We start from the raw sequence: 26,291 nt of genomic DNA on the forward strand, positions 1-26,291 counted from the left end.
GGGAATACTTGGTGAAGGAGACTGAGTCTGTAGTGAACACTTATGAGACAGAATCCAGAAGAAAAGAAAGACAAAACCCCATAACAGTGTACAAAACATAACTAGTGTGACTACCTTTGGCAGGAGGCTACAATGACGATGGCGAGACAAGGAAGAAAGAGGCTGTCAGAGTCAAGCTGACAATCACACCTTCGAAGGGCCAGACTTTGCCCCAGAGACTTTTGATGAGGGTTTCATAAGCAATACTTCCCCAGGGTTTCACAAGCAATACTTCCCCAGGACTAATCCATCCAGAGCCCAATCCTGATTAAGACTGCCTTTGACTTCGATGAACATTCCCTGTTCTTGTTCTGTTGTACTTGCCCTCATGTTTATGTAAAGAGAAATATACACTTTGATTTGCATCCTTTACTCCAATCCTAGAACCTGTGTTCTCACAATAAATCTTGCTTTTTGTGAAACTATTCTAGTCTCCCAACCTCTAATTGATCCCCCACAGTGTGACAGTTTCCAAAATGAACAGACAGTCAATGATGTAATGAAATGAGTAAAACAAACTTGTGTAGCACACTCCTGTCCTTTTGGCAAATTCTTGGCACAAGGTTCTGCAATAACGGAGGTTTGGGTGGTGGTGCTCAAGAGGGTATAGTGAGTGAAACGTGTGAAACCTGAGGTTTTGATGCATACAGTCCTGAGTGTGCAGGTTAACTCCAGAATTAAAAGAACCCATAATGTATTAGCTAGTGCAAAAATGGCTTAACATTGCCACTGTTTGTGGTGAATGGGGGTCCAGTAAGTCAGACATGCTGTTCTTCTCACCAGGGGACTGGGGACAGGGGTGAATATCTGTGTGCCTTGCTAGTGGGGTTATCACTGACTGCATGTCTATTTCTCTGATCATCTGACGGAGTGTATGTGTGTATATGTGCATTCACAGGACCTACTTACTATACATGTGTCCCCCGCTCCCTATTATCTGTATTTTAGGCGTCATGGGTTGCAGGGGTGTCCACTGCTTCCTCTACATTGGAAGTGGGGGACCCCAAAAAAAAGAAGAAAAAAGAAAAAGGGACCCTGCGGTGTCAGCACCAACCCGCGTTAGAGGGACAGAACTGACGCTGCAGGGTACAGGGTACAGGAGAGGAGGCGGCAGATGGAGAAAATGTAAGTAGGGGGGTTGTGGGCCTACAGGTGGCTTGGAGGGGACATGTTTTTGTTTTTTTACAGAGGCAAAAACGTATTTGTAGCGAAATTGACTGCGGTCAATTTCGCGGCGATTCTTTTTACCTCTGTAAAACAACCCCAATCAGATTCCCCAGGGCATTGTTCGCCTTGTGTGCTTGCCAGGCAACTGTAAGACTGCACTTCATTTGATCATTGGGAAATGGAATTAATTTGTAATGGTGTCAGAGAATTGGGTGAAAAACCAACTGGTTTGCAGGCCCACAGACAGTGTCAGTGATGGCATCAGGGCCTTTGAACCATTTAAAATTAAAGGGGCCTCGACCCTCAGGCGGGCTCCCAGCAACTGCTCCATTGTTGCCACTCAGAAGTCTATGGGGGTCATTACGAGTTTGGAGTTAGCCCTCCAAACCCGGGTTCGGTGTGACTGAATGGGGACTTATCGGGACATTCCGACCTATGCAGACCCGGTAAGTGCCCATTCAGTAAACCATTCCCCATTCCCATTTGAGCCCCCATATCAGACCAGCCGCTCCTGCTGGGACTCGCTAAGGGACCTCGGAATAGGGCGGTAAGGGTTTACCGGCACCGGCATCCTTAATGGTGCCGGTAAACCCTTACCGCCCAACTCGTAATGACCCCCTATATAATGGAAATAGATTCCTTTCTATAGCATTTTAAATCTGGGGTTTTAAATGTGCACTTTGTAGCACTTGCATTACAGCTTCATTTGCTGGAACCCTTCAGGCTGGCAGTTGGAAGTGACCCCTGAAGAAATCCAGCAAAAGAGGTTTGTAAAATGAGCGCGCACATTTAAAGCAGAGAAATATACTGAGGAGTTATCAGCAGACGCCCAGTCAGGAGGGAGCTGAAACACCAAATGCCCACTGCAAAGCTATAAGTTCTTCTTTGTTAGCAAGGGGCGTAATGAGGACCCAGTGTTAAAAGACAATAAGGTGCTAATCAGTGGGCATTTAGTGTTTCAGCTCCCTGCTGGTTGGCCGTCTTAGGATAATTTCCGACTATTAACCCCCGGCTGTATGTGTCTCCATTTAAGCAAAAAGGCCTGAGTATGGGGGCATTACTGCTCCAGGTAAGGCCCTAGGGCCCATAGTTACAGGGTCGAGCAAAGCAAGGGACTTAAGGCAGGCCCCGGGGCATTACCCGAAGCAGTAATTCCCCCTATGTGAGGGCTTATTGCTACTAGTACCCCGGCCTGTAAGACAGGGATACTAAAAGCATTTTTTTTCAGTTGCAAAATGCTCCGGCTTTTCGCAACTGGAAACAAAAAGAAAAAAAACGACCACCAAGGAAGGGGAAAGGAAGTCCGTTCTCCCTTTCCATGGCGGCCATTGTAAATAGTAAAACAAAAAGTGAAGAAACAAAAGGCCGCCATGGTCAAGGGAGATGGGACTACATGTAGTCCCTTCTCCCTTTCATGGCGGCCATTAAATAAAATAAGAAAAAAAGCAAACAAAAATATGGCCGCCATGGAAAGGAGAGAAGGGACGACACATACTCCCTTCTTCCTTTCCATTGCGGTGTGTCGCAGATCGGAGCGGACGCTCTGGGGACAGAAGTGTTACCAGCGCGTCTGCGCCCAAAAAGGAACCAAAAAGAATGTAGGTGAGGGGTTGGGGGAAGGGACATCTGTGGGTGGGGGGAGGGAGCACTTACCTGGTTCCCCAGCGGAGGAGGATGGCGGCCTCCAGCCCTGAGGAGGATCAGGGTGGCGGGATCACCGTCTGGTAATCCCCCCGATCCGAGCCTCCTCATTGGCTGGGAGGCTGCTACCCCTGTTGGGTACTAATATGATTTATGCACCCTACCGATGCCCAGAAAGTTTTCTGCTCCTAGTAAGGGGGCCCTCCAACCATCATGTTGAAATGGGCCCTGCACTAATTCTGCCAGGTCTGCAAGTGATATTTGTAAATCATGTAATATTGATAAATAGATGTGCAAAAGGCTCACAGGCACTTTGTACAAAAACAAACATGAATCCCACTCATTCCTGCTTTTGTGTTCTCCGCAAACCAGACAAAAGTCCAGATTGATGCCGCGAAAATGCAGCAACGTGGGACGACAAAGCAGGGGCTCACGCATGCTAAGCTAGAGCAGATCTGCCTAGTCTTTGGGTTTAGCCCAGAGACTCAGGGTTTGTATGCACTTCTCTGGGTTTCCATGGAAGAGCATGGAGTCTCTGGGTTTTTTGACAATCTGAGAAATTCTGCCCATGCCGCCATGTGAATCACATGGAGTCATGGGAGCAGTCTCAGTATTCAATGTAAATTCTGCCCATATAAGCATAGCAACACTACAGGGTAGTTGCTTTTTTCTTTTTTTTAAATATCTGTGTGGGGCCGGTGGACGGAGCTTTGTGAGATGTGGGCTGGCCGGTGAGCAGGGCTTGGTGGAGTCATGGGCTTGGCCCGGATGACATCATTTTCAGGATTTCTGTTTCACTAATGTAGTAAGGTCTGGGCTAGAGTCCAGGCTGACACCTCATGCGGCAGCAGGAGGGCGGGCACAGTGAACCCGCAAACAGCTGCAGGAGCACAAAGCTTTGGCCAAAAAAATCCAAGATGTGGGCGGGGTGAATGCTTAGTACTATATGCTAGCAGAGTCGTGGGGCAGTCCACTAGCCAACTCAGAACAGTTCACTGGACTCCAGAGATCGAACCCGGTTTATCTTTAAGTGCTGAATTTCCATAAGGAATCACTCTAGGCTCCGCCCACTACCAGTTAATTAAAAGGGGCAGGGGGAGAGGAACAAGTAGGGGAATTAGAGGTGTGAGTGAAGTTTAGTGTAGTGGTTGTGCGAGCTGAAGGAGCAGAGACAGAGTGTGGAGGAGGAGCGGCAGAGTGGAGAAGAAGAGGAGTGGTGAGAAAGGAGAAGAGAAAGAGGATACGAGGAGAGGAAACAAATGAGACGAGAAAGTAGCAGCAGAGAAGAGAGGAAGAGGCAGAGTCCTGGGGCAGAGTGGAGGTGGTGATGAGAATAAGGTAAAGAAGTAGGAGGAACAAGGAGAATTAAAAGGGAGAAGACACAAATTGGATCCGAACACTTCAGGCAGGTTGATGGAAGCGTCTCTTTGCCTCCATTTGTGACCTGGGAGCCTTCTTTGCAGTACAGGGATTCGGTCTGTGCCTTCCTTCCGTAATTTCTTCTGGTATGAACAAAATGTCACCAGTCATCACGTGGAAGCAGTAGAATAGCTCATGTCCTTGGGGGCTACAGGGCAAGCACCCTCACCTCTGCTCATCCTAGTGTATTTTGCATTGAACAAGCGTAATGGCAGCCGCTGCATGATTCTAAAGTTTCGTAGTTTCTGGCAGCAGTTAGAAAGTGAAGCTAGCAAGCAGGGCGCAAATGCTGTTTGTCCTCTTTCAGTTCGGGGATTCCCTTTTTGCCATAAGAAATTGCTATTTTCAACGACAATAGAGCCAGCACATTTGAGGTACCCTAGCCTGTAAAAGGGGCTTTGTGTCACTGGTACAAAGCGACCCCCTTCAGCTCGACCTCTGTTTGCTGGTTATGGCAAGTTGCAAAAGCTCCCTTCAGACAACATGTTCTGCAATTTTATTTAAAAAGAAAGCTTTACAAATATAAACTTCCAAATCACTGCTTTGCTAATCAAAACAGAACACATCAGAGATCTAAAAAAAGTCAAATCAAATCGTCAGTCTGTTTTATTTGAGTCAATTCTGCACTAATGTGCAGACCATATCATCAGATAAATGTATCATTATTGAGTCATGATAGGTGATCAAAATGTTTCTTCATAATGTAGAACTCACAAGCAATGATATGTATGTACCAATGTATAGTGACATTTGAAAGCCTTTTGTCAACATTATTTCAGAATAGCACTCAGATAATTGCATAGTAAGCCTAGAGGTTGGACTGTGGCAGTGTGTCTGCTAAAAGCATGTTCTTATGCCTATCATTATGCCTATCATTGAACATGCACAGTTTGCAATATTTGACTATGCACACTTTTTACATATTCTGTAAGCACATACTGTACTTCTTTTAGGGTATTTGCATATGATTTTGGCTGTATCCGTGTTCCTATTTGTAACCACACACACACACACATACACACACACACACACACACAAAAAACGGAGTGGGTAGGAAGATGGTGGACCTTCAATTGCCCTCAATTTGCCCATGCAAAATCCAAGTGGCTTGAGGAGTGGCCATAGTCAAGCAAAATTAGGGACGCACCTACAAACCCCATAAGGCATGGCCATTCACAAAAAGGGACCATTTCCACCTTTAAAAAAAAGATTTTAAAGTATATTTTCCAGATTTTTCATTTTCATTCCCCCCACAGTTTAACACCACTTTCACCTGAATTTGAGTAATTTGACGTTTTCGCTTTTCACCTTCCCATATGTAAGTTCCCAGCAACGCACCTGGGCCTGGGAACATGCCCTTGAAACCTGTGACTCCGGATCTTATTCAGCTCCAACATGGCACAGCTGCAAATTGCTCAATGGCCACCTGGGATTCTTTGTGAATCACTGTGCACCCTCAGAATACTTGCAGGGAAGAGTGCATGCAGATTGTGGTAGTTGCAGCTTGTTCATGGTCTACAAAAAGATTTGTGAATTTGTCCTATTGCTTTTTAATATTTTTTAGAGAATAGGCCTGAATCTGCTGAGAGGAGTTTGAATCTATTCCATGAAAGGGAGTCCAGGTTCAGCTGCATTGAAATGACAGCACAGCATTAGTGTTGCTTACAGGAAAGCACGGCAATACAGTACAATTTCTCAATGAAAATGATATCATAGATGAAACATGGGGAGTCCTTTGAAGGTGTGTACTTTTTCAAACTGATCACTAAGGAGGGCAGGCAGGGCTCTTAGATGTCCGATGTAAATCACATGTTTGAGGTCTCCACGCTGCCGACTTTGGCCGGTCCTCCTTCTTAGTTGCCATCTTGAGAAATCTTTCAAGTACAATTCTCTCTACAAATACAATGAAAATATACAAGTCTTTAAATCTGAAAATTTGACAAGGGATAATATAAAAACCAATACAGTACACGGTCATCTGCAAAGTAAATCGCTAATAAGGTTGCACTGTAGTGAGATTGTGAACAATAACGAGCAACTCCTCTAGTACACAAGATTTACTCAAGTGCTATACATACCAAATGAGCAAGCAACAGATGCTTCAACAACATATTGTTTTGCCGTTTATCATGTTATGCTTTTGAATTAGTACTAGTAGGAATCCCTTTGCTGTACAAAAACGTATGGTCAGGGGCGAGCCAGAACCGTCTAATGCAGACAGTGCACTCACCTGCTAAGGGACGTGCAGAGAAGAGCTATTCCATTTCATCTTGGCTTAGTAACTGGGGAAATTGAATATTGCCGATTGTGGGCATCCACTGACAGGAAGAGTGCCTATTAAGGTCTGTCAAGCAACATCTTTAGCTCTTTCCCAGACCACATGTAGGTCTATCCTAGGGGATACCTGGTGTTATGCAGCTACTTTGTGTTGCAGAAAGGGCAGAAAGGGCGATTGGTTGGTCCACTGCACCTACCTCTCTTAACCATTTCTTCCTTTTTGTGTTTACTGATTTTTATCAAGCTTATTGTAGCACCATACAAATAGAGAATATAACAGGTGTAATCCTATATGCAAATCATTACACATATAACAAACAATACAGTACACCGAATCTTGCAAAAAGAATGCCTCATTCCCAATTTCCCTAAATTGTCCTTTATAACATATATAACCCATTACATGACTTGGGATAGCCAGAAAATAAAGGATGAGGTTAACCAGGTTATAAGAGAGAATTCATCACTTGCAAAAGATAAGTAGCAAAGTAATCAAGAGACTTGCAACATACATCCGTAGAAACAGGGGCACAAACACACAAGGACACAGACATCGCCAAGGTAAGGATTACACAACCAGGAAAATAGAGGGTAAAATCCTAAATAACAATTATAGTTCAAACATAATGTCAATCGAATGATATAATGAAGAATATATTAGCTTAAGCAATGAAAACTATCTAAGTTGGTTAATTGACTATAACTATCACAGCATTTCTGATTTAATCGGGTGATGTAACAGTATTGGCAGAATTATAAAGAGAGATCATTAATAAAGATATGCCACTTTAACTCATATTTCTTTAACTCAATGGGAGACTTTGTTAAACATTTTTCTAATGTATGTATATTTCAAATATTATTCCACCAACACTTAATTTAAATATTCTGAAAGTTTTTACAGTTTGCAGCTATAGTATGCATGTAAAGGTCAAAGATATGAATAATTAACATTCATTGAATATAAGGAGGGACTCCCTAACAAGATATTACAGAAATGTGGAAGAATATTCACATTGAATAGATCTGCATTCATAAAACATATGTTTAATAGTTCCTTCACGAATATAGAGGTCCAAACATACTAATCAAAAACCCTATGACTCCCATTCTAATTCAGAAGATCATTTCATATCCCATGACCTTCTGTTGATTATCACCGTATAAAAGTTGGAGGCTTTATAAAGGAGATTTAAGTACATACAGCGTAATCTAGCAGGTTCAGGGCTAACTTTATTGTCAGTGCCAGTCACACTGTAGGTGGCACTAGCCACAGAGACATCATAAATCCTAGCAATAGGAACAAGTCCATAATAAGGTGTCCCAGGACGCTTCTTTGTCCATTTTGCAGGACATGCCTCATAAGACTAAAAAGGGCCACAGACTACATTACCCAGCAGGCCCGTGTGAACACGAGCCTGCGGGCAATGGGAAGGACATGGCAGAGCGAATGCGCGAGCCACGCCCGCAAGGTCCCACTCGCACTACAGGTCATCGGAGGGATCGGACGTGTGTTAGAGGAGCTGCTGCAGCAAGCCATAGCGGGGCTCTCTCCCGACTCATCAACCCCAGGGCCCACACACTGAAACAGATAAGCACTCCACGTGTGATTGTTGATTAACACTTCCCTGTGCACGCTTTCATTGCAATATACGGCGGGGACGCTGAAACTCCCGGAGTGTTCCGAACGGAGGGGGAACGCTAACCACATGGTTTCGCATGTTCATGCTTGTGGGGCACATGTGTAGACCGTAATGGTGCAAACTGTAAGCCCACGGTGATAGCAACCCTGGGTAACCAGATCACGGAGTGTACAATCAAGGGATCGCATGATTGGCAAAACAAACCAAGTAACTGTAGACACGTTGCGAAACACTTCTGCTGCGCATACTCATCATTTACTTGGTATTTCCCAGCTGACTTCTCTCGGAACATTCCCGGCCAACCAGAATCAGCCTGCGTGGTGCCGCGGGAAAGAAACCTGCAGCTAAGTGGCTTTCCTTTGTTCTCAAATATTGCATGCATGTTATCATTGTTCAGTTGTACTGAGGGGCAGCCCAGAGTATGAGAGCCTGCATGGAGTAATGCAGGATTAGCAAGACACAAGGTCTTAGGCAGTACCAGGGTATTAATCCTTACAGTGTTCAGAATTTACAGGGTATTTACAGGGTATTAACCCTTACAGTGTTCTGGTTTAGTATGATATTAACCCAAATACAATGCTCTGGTTAGAAGCTCCAGGCAAAGGCTTCACCCCTTTGCACAGTACGAGTGAGTGTTTGCATGCAGTGAATGCAAGGGCGGAGACCAACATACCCAGATGGGGAGCAGCAGGAGCCGAGGAACATGTTTAACCTAACACCCCCAACCCATCCATAACCTCTACCTTACCCTCTTACCGGTTACCCTTGAACCCCTTAACCCATCCAACCAACGGACCCTAACCCTCTTTCCCCGGTGGGTTGCGATGACCCGTGGTAATCATAGAGCCCGGGTGCCAAGAGCCAACAGGGAGGCAGGTGTTCATGCTGCCTCTGCACCAGTCAAGTTTAGGTGAAGAACCTGCCAGAAGTGCGAGGCCACGTATATTCAGGTGCCCAGGCAGCACCATCAGTCATGGAGGATATGGTTAGGCTGTTGCAGGAACACAAGGCTGAGCTGACTGCGACTAGACAGGATTATATGCAATTGGCGGGTCAGATACACACCCTGACAACACAAAATCCAGCCCAAGCCACCCCATTGCCTAGAGCCCCTCTCACTCCGGTGCAGGTGTCCACAGAGCCGTCACTGCCATTGACACCCCCAGAAAGGTATCGTGGAGATCCACAAAAGTTCAACCAATTCATAATGCAATGACAGCTACATTTCTTGACTATGCCCATGGTCTTTCGGCCGGCGCAAATTCGCACCGCTTTTGTGATTTCATACCTGGTTGGGGACACAGCGTCTTGGGCCACACCCTTGGTGGCAAGGACGATGCTGTCTTGTACAGTTGGGATGAGTTCCTGCAGGAATTCAGAAAGATCTTCAATCGATGGTCAGCGTCCTCGATCAAGGACAGGGAGTTGCTGATCCTCCGCCAAGGAGGCAAAGACCTTGTAACCTACGTGACCAACTTCAATCGGTTAGCAGTAGAAACTGACTGGCCACAGAAAAAAAGAATGGCTTGTTTTACCAGGGTTTGAGGGATGAGCTAAAAGACTTGATAGCACAAGTGGATACCAGCCAGAAAATTGCTCCACGATGATATACTTGGCGCTTTGTTTGGATCAGAGGCAGAGTGAAAGGAGACAGGATCATCGGAAATGGGAATCCAAGCCATTAGCACGGCTCGACCAGCAAAGACCTGCTAGGGTTGCCAAGAAAACCACAGAAGAACCCATGCAAATAGGAACGGTGCAGGGGCCGCTCTTGAAGGAAGAGAAAAAGAAGAGGCGGCGAGACAAATTGTGTTTAGGGAGAGTTTTGGGAAACCCCAGCACTCGTCCGTGATGGTGGTCCAGGCGAGCAAGTCTAAAGACATCCCGGAGGTCCTAGCCAATATGCATCGTGATCAGGTCGCCCATGTGATGCTAGCAGGCCATCTCAGTTGGCAGAACAGATGGGTTCCCGTGTCCCTGATGGCAGATTCTGGAGCCACCGGCAACTTCGTCGACGAGCAGCTGGCACAGCAAATGGGCCTTCCATTGGTCAATAAGGAGCAGGCGGAGGATGTCAAGTGCGTGGACAGCCCCGCTCTGGTGTCAGGCCCGATTACCAAGCAGAAACAATCCGTGCGGTTGGAATGTGGGGGACAATACCATGAAACATTACAATTTAATGTCACTGCAGCCCCGCAATTTGGTTTGATCCTAGGATTGTCTTGGCTGAGACTCCATAACCCAGCAATAGACTGGGCCTCAGGTCTGGTACGGTTTCCAACAGCTCATTGTGGAGAGCGATGCAGGGCTCTGGGAAATGAAACTGGGCCAATGAACTATACGATAGGGGGCACCGAGTTTACACTGCCGGCGGAGTATGAAGAATACAAGGATGTCTTTAGCAAAGTTGCAGCTGAAACCCTACCACCACACCGAACCTTTGATGGCTGAATTGATCTTGAACCTGGCGCTGTACTACCATACAGTAGGATCTATGCCGTGACCGAGGCAGAAAACGAGCATCTAAAAGAATACATCGAGACTAACTTAGCCAACGGGTTCATAAAGCATTCCACCTCGCCAGTCTCTTCACCCTTATTCTTTGTGCCAAAGAAAACGGGAGACTTGAGGACATGTATCGATTATAGAGCAATCAACCATATCACTGTGAAGAATCAATGCCCCCTTCCCCTAATATCTGTCTTACTGGATCAGTTGCGGGGAACAACAATCTACACAAAACTAGACCTACACTGGGCTTACCATCTTGTTCGTGTGAATCAGGGAGACAAGTGAAAAACCACCTTCCGGACCAAGTTCATATTATACCAATACCAGGTGATGCTGCTGGGGCTTTGCAACGTGCCAGCCGCATTCCAACACTTCCTGGAGAGGTCTTACAAGGCTACGTGGATGTCTTTGCCATCGTCTGTATAGACAATATCCTCATCTACTCACAAAGCATGGAGGAACATCAGGCCACCTGAAGGCGGTACTCCAACGATTGAGAGAACACAAACTCTATGCTAAGTTGGAAAAGTGTGAGTTCCATCGATCCACTGAGGAATTTCTGGGCTTCATTCTATCTCCTCAAGACGTCACTATGGACAAAAAGAAGGTACAGGCTACACTTGACTGGCCATCACCGACCTCAATGAAAGACGTGCAAACAGTGCTAGGGTTCGCCAACTTTTATCATCGGTTTATAGATGGCTTCCCTAAAAAGGTTCAACCAATCACCCAGCTATTGAAAAAGAGAGTACCTTTCAAGTGGGACTCAGCGGCTGAAGAGGGTTTTCAAGAGCTCAAGGGAGCCTTCACAACAGTGCCAGTTTTGATGCACCCAGACTCAAATCGGCCGTATGTAGTACAGACAGATGCATCAAGCTACGCAATAGGAGCCATACTATCTCAGCGAGATGATACAGGACAGTTACACCCAGTAGCCTTCTACTCACGAACAGTACTGCCCGCTGAACAGAACTACGTGATCGCTGATCGAGAACTACTCGCGATCAAGTCCGCCTTCGAGGAATGGCGCCATTACTTAATGGGGGCCCAGCATACCATCACGATATTTACAGATCATCAGGACCTGCAGTTCCTGAAATCAGCTAAAGCGCTAAGTCCTTGACAACTGCGATAGGCGAGATACTTTGCTGACTATGATTTTGTGATCACCTACCGCTGTGGAGTGGAAAACAGAAAGGCGTACATATTGTTGCACTATCCCGAACCAAGCACCGGCCAAGAAGAGAGAATAGAAGAACCCAAGCCTATCGTGCATCCTGCGCGTATTATCGGGAGTATTGTGGTGGATGATAAAAGTTTGAAGACATTAGGAAAGCCATGTCGGTGCAGGAACTTGCGCAATGGAATTCTCTGAGCAAAGAACAGACAGTAAAGTACGGTCTGCCCTTTTACAAAACAGCCTTGTACCTGCCCACGGCAAAGATCCAACAACAGGCCATGAAATGGTGTCACAATTCCCCATTTGTAAGACACCCAGGAACAGCCAACACTCTAGAAATAATCAGTAGGCACATCTGGTGGCCTCACATGGGGAACGACGTCCAGCAATATGTAACGGGATGCAAAATCAAGGAACAAGACGGAGCATCAGAAACTAGTGGGCAAATTGCAACCACTACCAACGCCCCCTATGCCCTGGCATACCGTCTCATTGGACCTCATAGTGGAACTCCCTACGAGCCTCGGATTTATGACTATACTGGTGGTTATAGACTCTCTGACTAAATTAGCCCATGTTGTTCCATGCAAGGGCACACCTTCTGCAAGTACCTTAGTGGATCTGTTTTTGCGGCATATTATACAGTTCCATGAAATCCCGCAATGCATCGTCTCAGACAGAGGTCCACAGTTCACATCATGCTTCTGGCAAGCATTCTGTGAGGCAGTGGGAATTGACATGTGGTTGTCCACGAGCTACCATCCTGAGACAGATGGAAAGACGAAGCGTCTCAATCAAACTCTGGAGCAGTACTTACGTTGTATTGCTCACAATAATGAAACCACTTGGGCAGACATCAACTGGTTAGCCGAATTGGCCTACAATAATGCAGTACATTCCTCAACCAACTTAACGCCTTTCTTTAGCACATATGATCACCATCCGCATTTCCAACCAGTGCCCCAATCAGACGTTGCCATGGTTCCAGCAGGGCTACAATGTAAAAAACAACTGGAGGAGCAATAGGCACAAGAACAAGTCCATAAAACCTGCAAGAAGACGGCATAAGCCAAAGAACACCTACCACATTTCCATTTGAACCAACTGCCCAACGGCATCCTTTGAATTCTCTGGGGCAACATCCCCCAGACCAACCTATCTATACCTGCCTTGAGATGGACCCTCCGGGGTCGAAACACGTGTCAGCTGACCACCTTTTAGTGTCTACATTTGGACAATAAAAGATACACACCCAAAAACACAGCAACCAGCGTGAGAATCTTCTTATTTATAAGGTTCAACACAAAACCTACAGTTGCAAAGTAACCAGGACATTCTGCAATTATCATGCAATAGGCGCTGGGCTATCCTCTTCCAACCTGTGACCTTGCAGAGACCAATCGAAAACAGCAAAACCTAAACACAGAGCACAGCACAGGAGTGTTCAATATCTAGAACCCATTTCTCTCCCCTGTTATTCTCTACATATATACATAAAATCAGTGAAACGCGTTTGTTTTTAAAGTTAAGGTTAATAGCCATAAAATGAAAGGTCTACAAACTATAGAAATACCAATGTCAAGGTTCCTATAAACACTCAGTATACATTAAATATTTATAAACATAAATATAGTTTCAGCCACTACAAATGAACCCCTAACTTACACCACACAATTGCTTCACAAAACTTACTTTAAGTGTATCATACTACTGATGTTAACTACTCTGTATTTAAAGTAAGGGTGTATTTAAAGTGAGACTATATTTATGTTTATAAATATTTAATTTACAGTGAGTGTTTATACAAACCTTAATGTTGGTATTTCCAAGGTTAGCAGACTTTTCCAACCTAAGTAAAGGTTATTTTGGTCAGCACAAGAGATGAGTATTTACACAAGAGATGTTAGGCTTCCCACGTCAATAATAAAATCTACTTATGTGTGATGATCCATGGTTTACACGGAACACAGCATGACAGACGATATGTGAGGCGCCCCTTTTGTCCTTCCAACATGGATGGTCACGTAGCTGTGAGAAACAGTCTAGCTGATGTTCCACTAGCAGTAGCCACGCCCCCAGACTGGCGAGCAGTACTTCCGGATCCATCGCTCGCACATCGGCGCGTTGCTACTCTCTACCTAGAGGCAAGCTACGCTTAGCAGATGTAAGTACGAATTTGTGCCTGCTGTCTTTCATTTTCCTCGCAAATCTTATATTTACTTCCCGGAGATCCGGCTTTCAACTCCCTGCTCATTTCTGTTTGTTTGTGTTTCCTCCCGCATGCCGCTCTAGGCAAACAGCAGAACGTGATTACATTCCCTCTGCTCACGTTGATATAGAGGAGCCTTTTCTCTCAGGAGTTTGTTCATCATCCGGAGTCATAAGGACTCAAGTCCTGGTATGTTTTTCTGAAAGACAGACGAGTTTCTTTCTTTTCATATTTCCTTTCTTGAAACTGCATTGAACCCCTCCTTACTCTCCCCTAATTTCAAGAACTCAGCCATATCTGCACACGGACCAAATCACCACAACTTAATTTGCTGCACTAGCGGAACCATTATCTCCCAGGAACCTCCTCCGGGTGGTAAGATTTCTAGACATTCCACTACACATAGCACGGGTATGCTAGGGGGTGAATCAGTCTAATCTCCATCTTTATTTTGTTAGGCTATTCTGTTGTTCCATCTGTCTTCTGCAAGACTTCCACCCCGGACCTTTACCCTCCAGTATTCTGGGCCAGATTCATTTGACTCCAGGGTAAGCCTACAAGACGCGAGCTGGGATACTCCCTTCTTGCCTGCCTTGTTCATCTTTTGTTTAATTAATCCCTTTATGTGTTTATTTGCACATAGCACCTTTTGAGATTGGAGGAGATTAGGAATATCCAGCGAAGGGGTTAGCCATTACGAACAGGATCACCTCCAGGGAGCTGCATTCAGGAAACTACACTCTCTAGCAGTCCTTCACAGGGTTTTTCCCCTGTAGGGGTTTTCCCTGGAGGTTCCACCGCGGTCAGACTCTTCGAAGTCGGATCGTGGAGGGGCTTCTAGGAATTCTCCCATTCACTTCTGAGTACGGAAGGAACCACTGATCCCGAATATAATTAAGGTGGGTGCTTTCTAGTCTGTACTTGAGTCAGTTTGCATGTATTGGTTTTTGAGTCATCACATTATGAGGCAATGTGGAATCAGTTCCCAGACTCTGGGGACTACTCTGGATTTGTAAATTTCACATTCTCGTCTCTAGGATCCAAACTCTGAGTGAGTACCACGCTGCAACCCATACTCCTCTGCCCCTCCAACTATCTCCAGCACTTCCAAATGGGCTTGAATGACACAGATAAAACAGCCTCCAGCAGAAACCTGAATCTAACCTGGCAGAGCTTGCCACGCCACACAAGATATAAGTTTTGTAACCCCTCTCTGCCACTTCAGTGGAACGCTAAGCTGTGGTGTCCTGAGCCATTGTTGGATCCCTCCCTCTGTCACTGCCTTGTCAACTACACATCATAGATTACTCCCAGAGAGTAAATGGAAGAATATGGCTGTCATGATGCATACCCCCAGGCATCCAGACCACGTTCATCAGCCCCGGGAGCAGGCATCATGTTGCCTTGAGAAAACCCAGCAACCCCTGCTAGGGGCTGTCTGGGTTCAGTCCTGGCGCCTATGGTGCCAGGCTCATATGGGACATCAGTCCTGGAGCCATAGGCACCAGGCTCATAGGTGCACACTTACCTGATGCAGACCATGCTGCAAGAAGATCCAAGCCCATGTGAGGCCTGGAAGGGACTACTTTACCTTAGGGACTATTTTGTTACTCGGGTGTGGTCGAGGAGGAACACCTACCTGGGACTACTTTGGAGGCTATTTAAACCACCCCCGAAGAGCAGCACACGCTTTGCGTTATTCTGCATCCAGCAGCATAACGTTCACCGTGCCAGCAGCAGCATCCAGCCTCCTGCCACGCCCGCCTCGAACCTGGAGCACCTAGAAAGAAGGAAAGAAGCAAAGGTTAGAACAAGAGTATTACCTGATTCCTTACCTGATCCCGGATTCATCGCATCTTCAAACCAGAGGAAAGACTTTGTTTTAAACGTGTCGCGTCGCCGACCTGATTTTACCGCCAGAGGTATTATTCATCAGCACGCCACATCTTCTTATGCCGCACCTGTAAGAAAAGGAGAAAGCAGCACGTTTAACCCTTGGCATTATTTACCGGACAGTGTTGGGTAACACAGACTTTTACCGGAGCGCTTTCAGCTGTCAATCTTCTTATTGGGTCAAAGCTGCAAGATAAAAAGAGGAATTGGACAGGAGTTAATTCCAGACATTTTGAAATCTTACGAACTATATACTTATGGCTCTTCGCCAGGACCTTTTGGAGTCAGGATTCGTCTACAACTCTTCCAATATCTTCAGGCCAGTTAAGTAACTGGTCATCAACGCGCACCTGCGTACTTCGCAGGATGGAGGGCTCATCCTTCAACAATATAAGGTGAGATTGCTGAGAGGGCACTTCAGAGGTGATTAGTGGGGAGGACAGTGGGGGGGCTATCACTTGAATCCACAAGTGGCTAAATCCATCTCTCCACTTGTAGGAGAATATTTCTACGGGTCAAGCAGACAAGATTAGGAGGGCAGATCCGGTCAGTCATCGCTGCACTATGCATCACGTGGGTGGAGGCCGCAGCAGTCCGGGTCCGACCGACGCCCCTGTGGGAGCCAGGTGAGCGTAACAATGGTTGCCCTCTGGCTCACCTTCAGCTCTGGAGGCAGGCTTCCATGCTCTGCTGCCAGAGAGGCCATTTGCATCGCTCGGCCCAAGGCACATCTTTGCCATGCACTAAGGTCTCACCCCACTGACCAGATTAGATAGGCCCGAGGTAGGTCTTTGTTCAATGTCCCCCAGAGGAGGCCAACAAAGACAGCAGCATGAGACGGGATACATTGCATCAGCTGCATTTGTCATTCAGTAGTATGAACGGTTCCCGGACGAATGCCATTAAATGAGAATTACTCAAGCTGAGTGGTAGCTCTTAAACTTTTCACCCTTTTCCTGAAGATATCAACAGTTAATCCCTTCAACTACTCCACCTGACGCCCTTATAGTCTATTCTGAAAAATATATCCTGTATTTTGTTTTTTTAACTAACATCTAAAGATTTACTAAAAGCAAATGCAAAATGTTAGGCCTAATTTTAAATATTATTCTATAAATATAGTAATAATTAATTTTCAAAACCACACTATCGAATCATTTGAAAATTGACAATCTTTCCTGATTTCTTATCCAAAGAAGTGGACAGTGGAACCATGAATGGAAACATTTGCTCTCCAGACAAAAATTGGCAGCTCATGTCATGTTGCTATGAAAAGTAACTAAATAAAAACAAGATATCAGTAATTACCTTCCTTCGGAACACATTCCAGATATCGTTTAACTTCTTCTGGATGCAGAGAATCTAAAGAGATAGGAAGCTCTACGTAATCTCTACCATAGCTCCTTTGGTAAGTTGTACGCTGTATCTTGTTTTCCTGGTTTTTGATGTGGGCATATGAAACTGTAGGAACTGTAAATAGAAGACATCACATTGTGTACTGGCATGCTGAAGATAGATATATAAACATACAGCCACATATAATGCACCTTGTATTAAATGATAGTTTTCCCGTTAGGTAAGCCTCCCTCAAATAGGACGTTGAAGGAAAAGGTGGTACCAAAGCGTAATAATACATTTAATTATTTGGGACAAAACATTAAAATGATCTTTACATTTCATGCAAGATTCTTTAGAATTTGAATTCAGGATGACCTGGCCATATTTTGCTGACATAAAATGATGTGGAGGACAGGGTAGGGAAGGACGCACCGCAGAGGAGCTGACCGGTGTCAAGTAATTCACTGTGCTGCTTCACCTAAACCAGGAGCTATCATGTCTTGGATGTGAAAGTATTAAAATGCATTGATGGGTAGTACGTTTAAATGGACACTTACAGACAACAGACAACATAATAAGACAAGCATCTGCAAAGCCAAACGTTTTGTCTTTGATGTAGGCATTTGATATGCATTTGCCAGACATTGCAAGAACATGCCCAGGACTAGCATAATTTGCCAGCTTTTGCCATCTTATGGCCAGGTAGTACTATTATGGCAGCGCCTGGGAAATGAAGATCCCATGTGTTTACATTGGCTTTGCCAATGCTTGTTACATCTGATAAGTAATTACATTGGTTTCTCCATGCTTTTATCAAAGCCAGGCATGTCCAGCTACCAGAACAGTTGTCACAGGCCTTAATGTGTTTTTTCTATTCCTCCTTACTGCTTCTTTATCTTTCAATTCTAATGCAAAAGGGTATGGGCTTTATAAAGAATTCAGCAGTGTGGCAAAAAAGTAGCAGTTTTTCCATTACCGCCACTTTTCTGGGCATTAAGGAAATTACCACCACTTTTACTGCACTGCTGATTTCTGCGTTAGTTTTGAAGTAATGGATTTATCTCCAGCAAGGTGTATCTCTACTTCAAGGCCAAAAATCGGTGGATTTAATGAGGTGGAATTACTGCTCGTGGTACATCTGCCAGGTTTTCCCCTTGGAGTACTCTAGACACCAAAATGAGGATTAACACTGAACTACCACCCTCAAAACAGCTGTGCTTCCTGCACAAGAGCTCTTTCAAGGACTCCTTTAACCTCTACCAATCCCCCAGGCTCTGCACCATGTATTTCATTAATGATCTTCCAGACTCCTGTGGAAATACAGGAATTTGGACTTTGGTTGGTTCATTCACCAAGATAGCTCACGTTTTCCTTTGACATCTATACCTTCATCCCATCAGTTAGTAGAAAAATGTATTTCACAATGTTTTCCACCTTCTTGGGTACCCAAACCCTTTATTTCTGATGGAGGATTTCAATTTGTTTCCCGGTTTTGGAAAGGGATTAGATCAGAAGAATCTGGGTTTTCAGCTCAATTATTCCTCTGCATATCACCGCCCACACTGATAGCCAAACTCTTTCAATACTTCTTTGAATGACACACCTTTTCATGTGGCATGGGGGGTTTTACCCAAGAGTTTTACCTCTCCAAGATACAGGAATCAATACCATTCCTGCACTTAAGAGGTCTAGTGCACGACCTCCAAAAATGTTTCAAAGCTGCAGAAAGTCACCTTCACAAGGCACGGGTGATGGTCAGGGTTCAGGTAAATCAAAAAAGGAGAGTGTCTCTAATTTATGAACCAAAAGACAAGGTTTGGTTGTCAACCACCAGCCTTTATCTCCCTGCCAATCCCCGAAAATTGAAACCTCAATACATTGATCATTTCCAAGTACACTCGATCATTCAGGGCTGAAGTCGAGGGTGCACGCGGGTGGACGGAGTTCACCCACCTTTTTCAGAGGGTGGACTCAGTCCCCCCAGCTAAAATGAGAAACATTGAAGGTCCTCTTTGAAATTATGAATTAAAGCCTAGCTCAGGGATCGAACCACAGTCAGGAGGTTTGCAGGCCGGACACTTCACCACTGCACTATAAAACATTATGGAAAATAAGAAACAACTAAACCTGAAATGTCCCATTTCGGCACTGCATGTTCCAGGGAAACATTTGTATTGGTTCTTGGAGTTTAAACATGCACACATTTTAACATTTTCAAAAACACTATTAGAAGAAAATACCCAGTCTTGGTTTTATGTGTGTGTGTTGATTTTATGAAAGGCAAATGCCATTCATTCTGTGCAATTTTGGCTAGTTATGCAAAGCCAATTTAATGAAATATGCATATTTCACCTTGAAATGCTAATTTCTGGCGACGTCACATCGCATTGCGTTCGTTGATGAGTGCCCCCACTTTAATTTTTAGGACTTGAGCCTGGTTGCAGCCCATTATGAGATGCACCCTTCCTTCAGGTTTTGCTACTTAAAACTGGCCGGCAATTCAAACTGTATGCCAGTGATGACAACGAAATCCCAAAATGGAGGAGGCACCCGGATAACCCGGGCGGTGTCCTCCTCCTATCCTCCCTCTCCCCAGGATGAAGGGGAGGTGCCCGCAGGAAGTGCGGCAAAAACAAGGGAAAGCCAGCGAAAGGGAGCAGCGTAGCAAAACGAAGGAAAAGCCTACGAAGGGCGACAATGGAAAGGGCAGGGGCTACCCCCCTTTATAACGAGCAGGCTTCCCACTGCAGGCAGCAGCTAGCCTGGGCAGCAGGACGCCCGCCTACCAGCAGAAGACTTTGTTTTCCCACCTACCCACCCTACAAACAGGACAAGCAAGGAGGCCTGATCGTCGACGTCGCAGGATGACAGGCGGTGTGGCAGTGTTTGGGCAACAAAACACAAGAGACAGACTCCGGATGAGCCAGGAGAAAGCCGGAAGGGTCTTCGCCCTTCTCAGACCAGCGCCCCTTGGGAGCCTGAATGCAGGGGCGTCTGGGGGGAAAAACAAGGGCTCAGCTTCCCCCAAGGAAAAGGCACTCTCCCCTGCCCAGGAACACCTGCATGGGCAGGCAAAGCTCAGGCGCAAAGGGTTGGGAGAGTTGGGCCTTTAATGGACTTTTGGAAAGAAAGGGGAAAGCAGGTTGTTGGACACAGAGCAGTCACCGCATCTTCTGAGTTATTTCCACTAATGTGTACAGTGTGGTTTTATGTTATTGTGGAAAATAAATCTGTGGCCTTTTTATGCCAAAAAACAAAGCAAGACTCATTCTACACATTTCTTTGGGGGAAAGAGGAATGGGTTATTGCTATGTAATGGGTTTAAAATGAACAGATGCACAGGTTATTGCCGAACCATATATTCTAAACACCCTGCGGCAGGACCACCGAAAGAATATGAGATTTCATGCATTCTAGATTTCACTAAGGTTCACTCCTCCTTAAACATTTTTGGGGCATGGAAGAGATATGACCCAGAATCTCACTCACTCAAGGGGTAGGAGTACGCAACATTCAGGCTCACAGATTAGTATATAAATTTCATATGAAGCATCCTAACAAACCCAGCCCATCTCCACAACAAAAGAAGAGGGAGGAATTTGTGGATGGGAAGATTGCTAGGATCCTCCATTTCCATGAGTCACCCGCCATTTTATAGAGGACCTGACGTGGACCACACAGTGACACAGAGGCTGCTGAGAGAGGTTCTGTGAATAGATCACTGTAAGCTATCTTTGTCTGAACGCCTTTCTCCCAGTGATGCACCAGATTATAGTTCCTGTAAGGACACAGCTTAAGTGTGGTAACAGAATCACAACCTAGGAAATGATGAACGTGCCTTAGCCATCCGGGGGAAGTCTACTGAGTGGCATAGTTCTCCATATTTGAGAACCCAGAAATGATATGCACTGCTACAGAAGGAACCTAGGAATCTGTGATTCAAGCCTGTGTTTGCTCAGCGTGGTCTTGCTTCTAGACCCGCATGTTGCCACAGAGCTATCCTCCCGTCACAGACTGCATTCTGCCTCCAACAGAAGAATCAGGCTGAGAGGAGAAGCTATCACATGAAGCGCTGAAGTGTGGAGGGGCAAAATGGACAAAGGAAGGGACTAATCCTTATGTGTGGTGCTCAGGATACTTATGCTAGGCTGTTCCTGTGTGGCCCCTGTGACTGCTCAGCCTCCTCTCTGTTCACCGGAGGGGTTAGTTCATGGTAACCTTTTTGGATCCAAAAACAGACCTCTACAAAAGCCACCAAAAAGCAGCTAACACACACAAAAATAGACACACTACACTTAGCAATAGGGTAACCGGGACAAGGAAAATAAAAGGGTAAAAAAGTTACTGGTAATCACACTTCTAGATACTCCGCAGTTGTGAGAAAGAAAAGGGCACACCTCACTTGTGGTACACTAAGTAGGGTATATGATATTTTGAAGTGCATATAACAGAAAATGTTACAAGGTTTTGTAAAAGACATTTACAAGCACCTAAAAACATCAAACCTTGGCAAATTCTCCTCATCTGCCCCACACACATCGTCCTTGGGGGCAAAGATACCACCCCCCTATCCTTCTAACATCATTTTAAGCACATTCTAATTTACAAACCTCGCAATGTTTTGCCTAAACCTCAGAAAGTAAAATGGTAGGTTTTCAGTTTTGCAAAGCCTCATTTCCGTCAATGCATCATGGCCAATATATACATTTGTTTAGGGCACAGGGGGATCCATATCTACCCTTCATTTCTTTTGATTGGAATGTTTTAATTGACACTTTTTAACAAATGTCCAACATGAGCAGGCAAAACATCAACATTTGAAATTATGCATTTCAGAAATAAAGCAGAACAAAGATCTGTTAAATACGCCAAAACCTTTGCCAAAACATTAAAAGCCATGAACTCTTCCTATTAATCCTCAGAGAAGAGAAATCCCAGGCCAAAAGTCAGATCATGAGCCCATTATCATGTGTTTTCTGGCACGGTACAACCCTGAAGTCTACAGAGCCCCAAACCTTTATATAATACACCATATTACGGTCCACACGTGAGCATCAGCCTGCTAAGCAAAGTTTTACACAATGATGGCATGCCCCTGCACCCCAAACCATAAAAAATACAATCCGTTAACAAGTATTTATTTCAACAAAATAGAAGTGCATCAGCAAAGAACTCTGCTGCCGCTGAACGTTCTGGCTTGCGTAGGCATGTGCAGCATGTTATAAGCACAAACAACATCACTAATGACATAATTACATGTAGTACAAGTCTACAATACGGATTGGAGGAGCCCTATACATGTAGGGCCTGCTCCATATGAGATGCCAGGCCATTGGTCCATCTTCATCTGTCCATCTTCCTGCTCCCACCTGTGAGGCTAAGAACCTTGGGGTCATTTTCGACTCCACACTCTCCTTTTCTCCTCACATCTCTGACGTCTCTAGGAAGTCAAACTACCAACTGCACCCCCTCAGAGGTATTCTTCCTTTACTCTCCTTCCCCCAAAAGCTCACTGTCTCTAGATCGCTGGTTCTCTCTAGGCTGGACTAGTGCAACAGCCTCTTTTTAAATCTGCCTGCTTCTACTCTCTGCCATATGCAACTCATCCAGAACAGGACTGCAAGACCTGTCCTTGGCCTGAAGCCCAGGGATCGTATCTCTCCAGCACTGAAATCTCTATATTGGCTCCCAGTGGCTGCAAGGATTAAGTTCAAGACCCTTTGCATTCTCCACAAGGCCTTATGGGCTTGGGACCTCAGTACCTCCAACTCTTTCTTCGTAAATACCTTTCTACTCAAGCTCTTCGCTCCTCCACCTCCAACTCCCTCAAGGTCAGTCGCTTCTCCAAGCAACGAGTTGGTGGGTAGATCTCTTTCTCCGGCTAGGGCCTCCCTCCTGCCTCTCTGAAACTTGAGGAGAACCATCTCTGGATCCAAAAGCACCTCAAGACCTTTCTCTTTGCTTCTGCCTTCTCTCTTCATCTCCCCAGCTGATTTCCAGTCTGATACTGCACTGGTCACCTGGTTAGCCTCTGATTTTGGGCCCAGGTCCCTGCCCGCCCAGTTGCACACCCGCACTGCCTCCCAGCAACCCTTGCACTTGGACACCTGCTGTCTGCACTTACTCTTGCACCTACCACCTGCTGGCTGCACTTCTTGTTGTTTTGAACCCATGTACATCACTGTCCCCTCCCCTTTCCCCTGGCACTTTTCCCCTCCCCCGTCCCCTGCACTTGCGCGATCTCAGTGTCACTTGGCCTAGTAAGATCGTTGTCTCTGTCCGCCCTCTGTTCCCCCTTTCTTGCCTCGTCGCGCCTTGAAACACTTGTGTATAGGTGCATTACAAATGCCATATCATATCTTCGTCCACATGGGTGTCACTGGGCTCCTCATCCGCAGAGAAGCTGGCCTAACAATTAATTAGCTACTTGCAAAAACAATGTTATTTTATCTTTGTAACAATGCACCTGGCAGATACAGGGATGAGCCCGGGTGGAGAGAGCCAAGGTCACACTAACTCACATGCTCCACTCGCTCCCAGACCGATCAGCAACTCCAAAGGACTTCCACCTTAGTTTTAGGCTATAATTTGATGCCACCAGGCACCTTGCTGCACAAATCACGTGACCCATTTCTAAAGGTGCAATAGTCTTGCTTTCTGATCTTAGTGATCTATTGAGGGGTGTAAAAGTTTTATTTAGTAGTCTGGGTTTGGATGGTGCTGTGGCATGCAGGGGTCTCAGGATGAAAGCATTGCAAAGCTGTATTTCTCATACTGGGATCGTTGGGGGCAATAGGGCCTTGCTATCTGTTCCGTGGGATGATACTGCTAAGAAACGCTCTGCTCCCTTCTCATGACCTTGGAGGGCACATTCTTCCCAGGGCGCCAGAGCCTGTAACTTCTTGGACAATGGACGATTTTATGCATCTCTGAAAGCTGATCATGGTATGATATGATATGGCATTCATAACGCGCCTGTACATAAGTGTTTCTAGGCGCAAACAAGTGTTTCTAGGCGGTGGTGTCTGCGCTCATGCAAGGGATCTAATACTAACACACACACATAATGCTGTTTGCCGTGCCAGGCCTAAGTTCTTAGATGGCTACCATTCGCCAAGATGGTGTTCACACCTGCATCTACAATATAGCTTTTAATGCATGCACTAAGGTGATCGTGCACCCTCCTCTATGTGCACCCCCCTTCCATCTGCTCCTGGATGTGCTCTCTTAGCGTTTATTTTGCATTCTGTATCACCTAGGGGGGTGGGAAGAACCTCTCTCCTTCCCAACATTCCCCTATTTTACTAACCCCACATTAACAAACTCCCCACAGTGCCATTAGCAACTAAGTTCCAATATATTTTCCCCTCCCCCTCTGCACCCTCTCCAACCTTTCAGCTTCCAGATATTTTGGTGTCCCGTCCTTTAGAACCCATGCACTGCAGACATCTCGTAAACCTGCCCCAAACTGGGCATATTCCTCAGATACATCTCATGTAAATACAACCGCCCATCACCAGCTAAATCAACCAGGTGCTCTGTGTAATTCTCAGGGTATGGTGGGGGTCTGGTGATTGTGCCAAGGGGGTGTAAGTGATGATAAATCTCTATCATATGGAGCTTGTTTGGATCATCTGTCAGGGTACCACTTTCTGTGGTACTCTGAGGTGCTTTGGGTGTTACCCCAATTGAGACTATCATCATTGCACTATTGGGCAATGCTTTGGCACAACATCAGCGTCCCATTTGGCACATGCAAAAGATGGTCAATATGAAGACAATGACGGGCACCAGCACTTTCACAATCACCCCCAGCCAGGATGGAGCCTAAGAGAAAGTCAGATCGAACCAATCTTCACTCTGTATTCCAGCTTCCTTTTTTATGCGCACTCCCAGGTTGTGTACAGCTTTGATTATGTGTGAGAGAGAGAGCAGTTCTCAGCATCTTCAGGAGGCACAAATGTGCACCAGGAATTCCCGATATTTTTGCACACGCCTCCTTCAATCGCAGTGAGCATGTCCAGGACGAAGCAATTCTGCATTGTCATCAGCCTCAAGGTACAGAGTTCCACTTTTATGACGCTTGCTCAGTGTCGTTAGCCAGATGCATCAATTCCCAGCTGCCAATTTTCCGCCATTTAGCGTTGGCCACAGCTTGCACAACGGGCAGTAACATTGAGGGAAAGAAAGTCTATGCTTTGCTGAAAAGTCTTTTTTCATCCAATATTCCATTGATTAGGTTTGATGAGTCTTTGGACAGATAATTAGCTCTTGTTGTCCTCTGTAGGGTTTCACTTTTCTCTTTTCCAGCAAGGGTGTGGAACTCTGGTGCTGGCAACAAGTTTCTTGTTTTTTTTTCAGAAGTTGGAAAGGTGGTTGGGGCAAGAGTCGCTGTTGCCCCCCCCCCTGGTAAATGTACTTCGGGGTTACAAGCAGAGCTGAGTGCAGCGTGCTAGCAAACAGTAGCCCCTCCATGATGGTGGGAGGTGCAAGTACGCTTGGTGACCGCACACCCAATAGTAAACCATCACTGCTGCCATGCCTTTCTTGAGATCAGGAATGAGCAAAGTCTTATTGAAATGTTTGTTGTCCCCTACAAATATTGTTCCGCACTATGAAAGCAAAGTTCAGATGTTTCTTCTCTGTGCACTTTGACTGGTTTCTCCATTGCTTGAATCCATGTTAGTTCTGTGAGGTGTTCAATCTAGAACGGTGCACATGCTGCTTCCACTCCAGTCAGAACCCCTTCTTTGAAACCGATTAGACCTTCTGTCATGCGACTATCTGTTGGTTCTTGACATTTTAGTCCTTGTACTACCAGGTAGGGTCTTTTTAGGCATTGGCTGCATTTTGGAATTTTGTTGCATTGCAGGCGATCTGGATTTATAGGTTTGAGTCCCGCACTGTGTGCCTGAAAAGTGCCCCTGAGCCTTCATAGCGTAAGATGTACTAGACTTTGGGCATCTATAATTCT

General features: G+C 45.6%; 1 protein-coding gene across 2 annotated transcripts in view; it reads right to left on the bottom strand.

Moving 5' to 3' along the window:
- Window positions 1-5,795: 5,795 nt before the first annotated feature.
- The window catches only part of TEX26 (testis expressed 26), a 199,239-nt gene continuing 178,743 nt past the window's right edge, over window positions 5,796-26,291 (bottom strand). The window contains exons 7-8 of one of the 2 annotated variants that reach the window (XM_069640082.1): window positions 17,288-17,449; window positions 5,796-6,159 (exon numbers count right to left, since the gene is read on the bottom strand). In XM_069640082.1, coding sequence (XP_069496183.1) covers window positions 6,032-6,159; window positions 17,288-17,449 — 290 coding nt within the window. In that variant the 3' untranslated portion in view covers window positions 5,796-6,031. The remainder of the gene's footprint in view (window positions 6,160-17,287; window positions 17,450-26,291) is intronic. The other variant, XM_069640083.1, reaches the window with a different exon arrangement.

Source organism: Ambystoma mexicanum, chromosome 7q, assembly GCF_040938575.1.
Source record: "Ambystoma mexicanum isolate Mex_15411 chromosome 7q, UKY_AmexF1_1, whole genome shotgun sequence".
NCBI classification, from domain to species: domain Eukaryota; kingdom Metazoa; phylum Chordata; class Amphibia; order Caudata; family Ambystomatidae; genus Ambystoma; species Ambystoma mexicanum.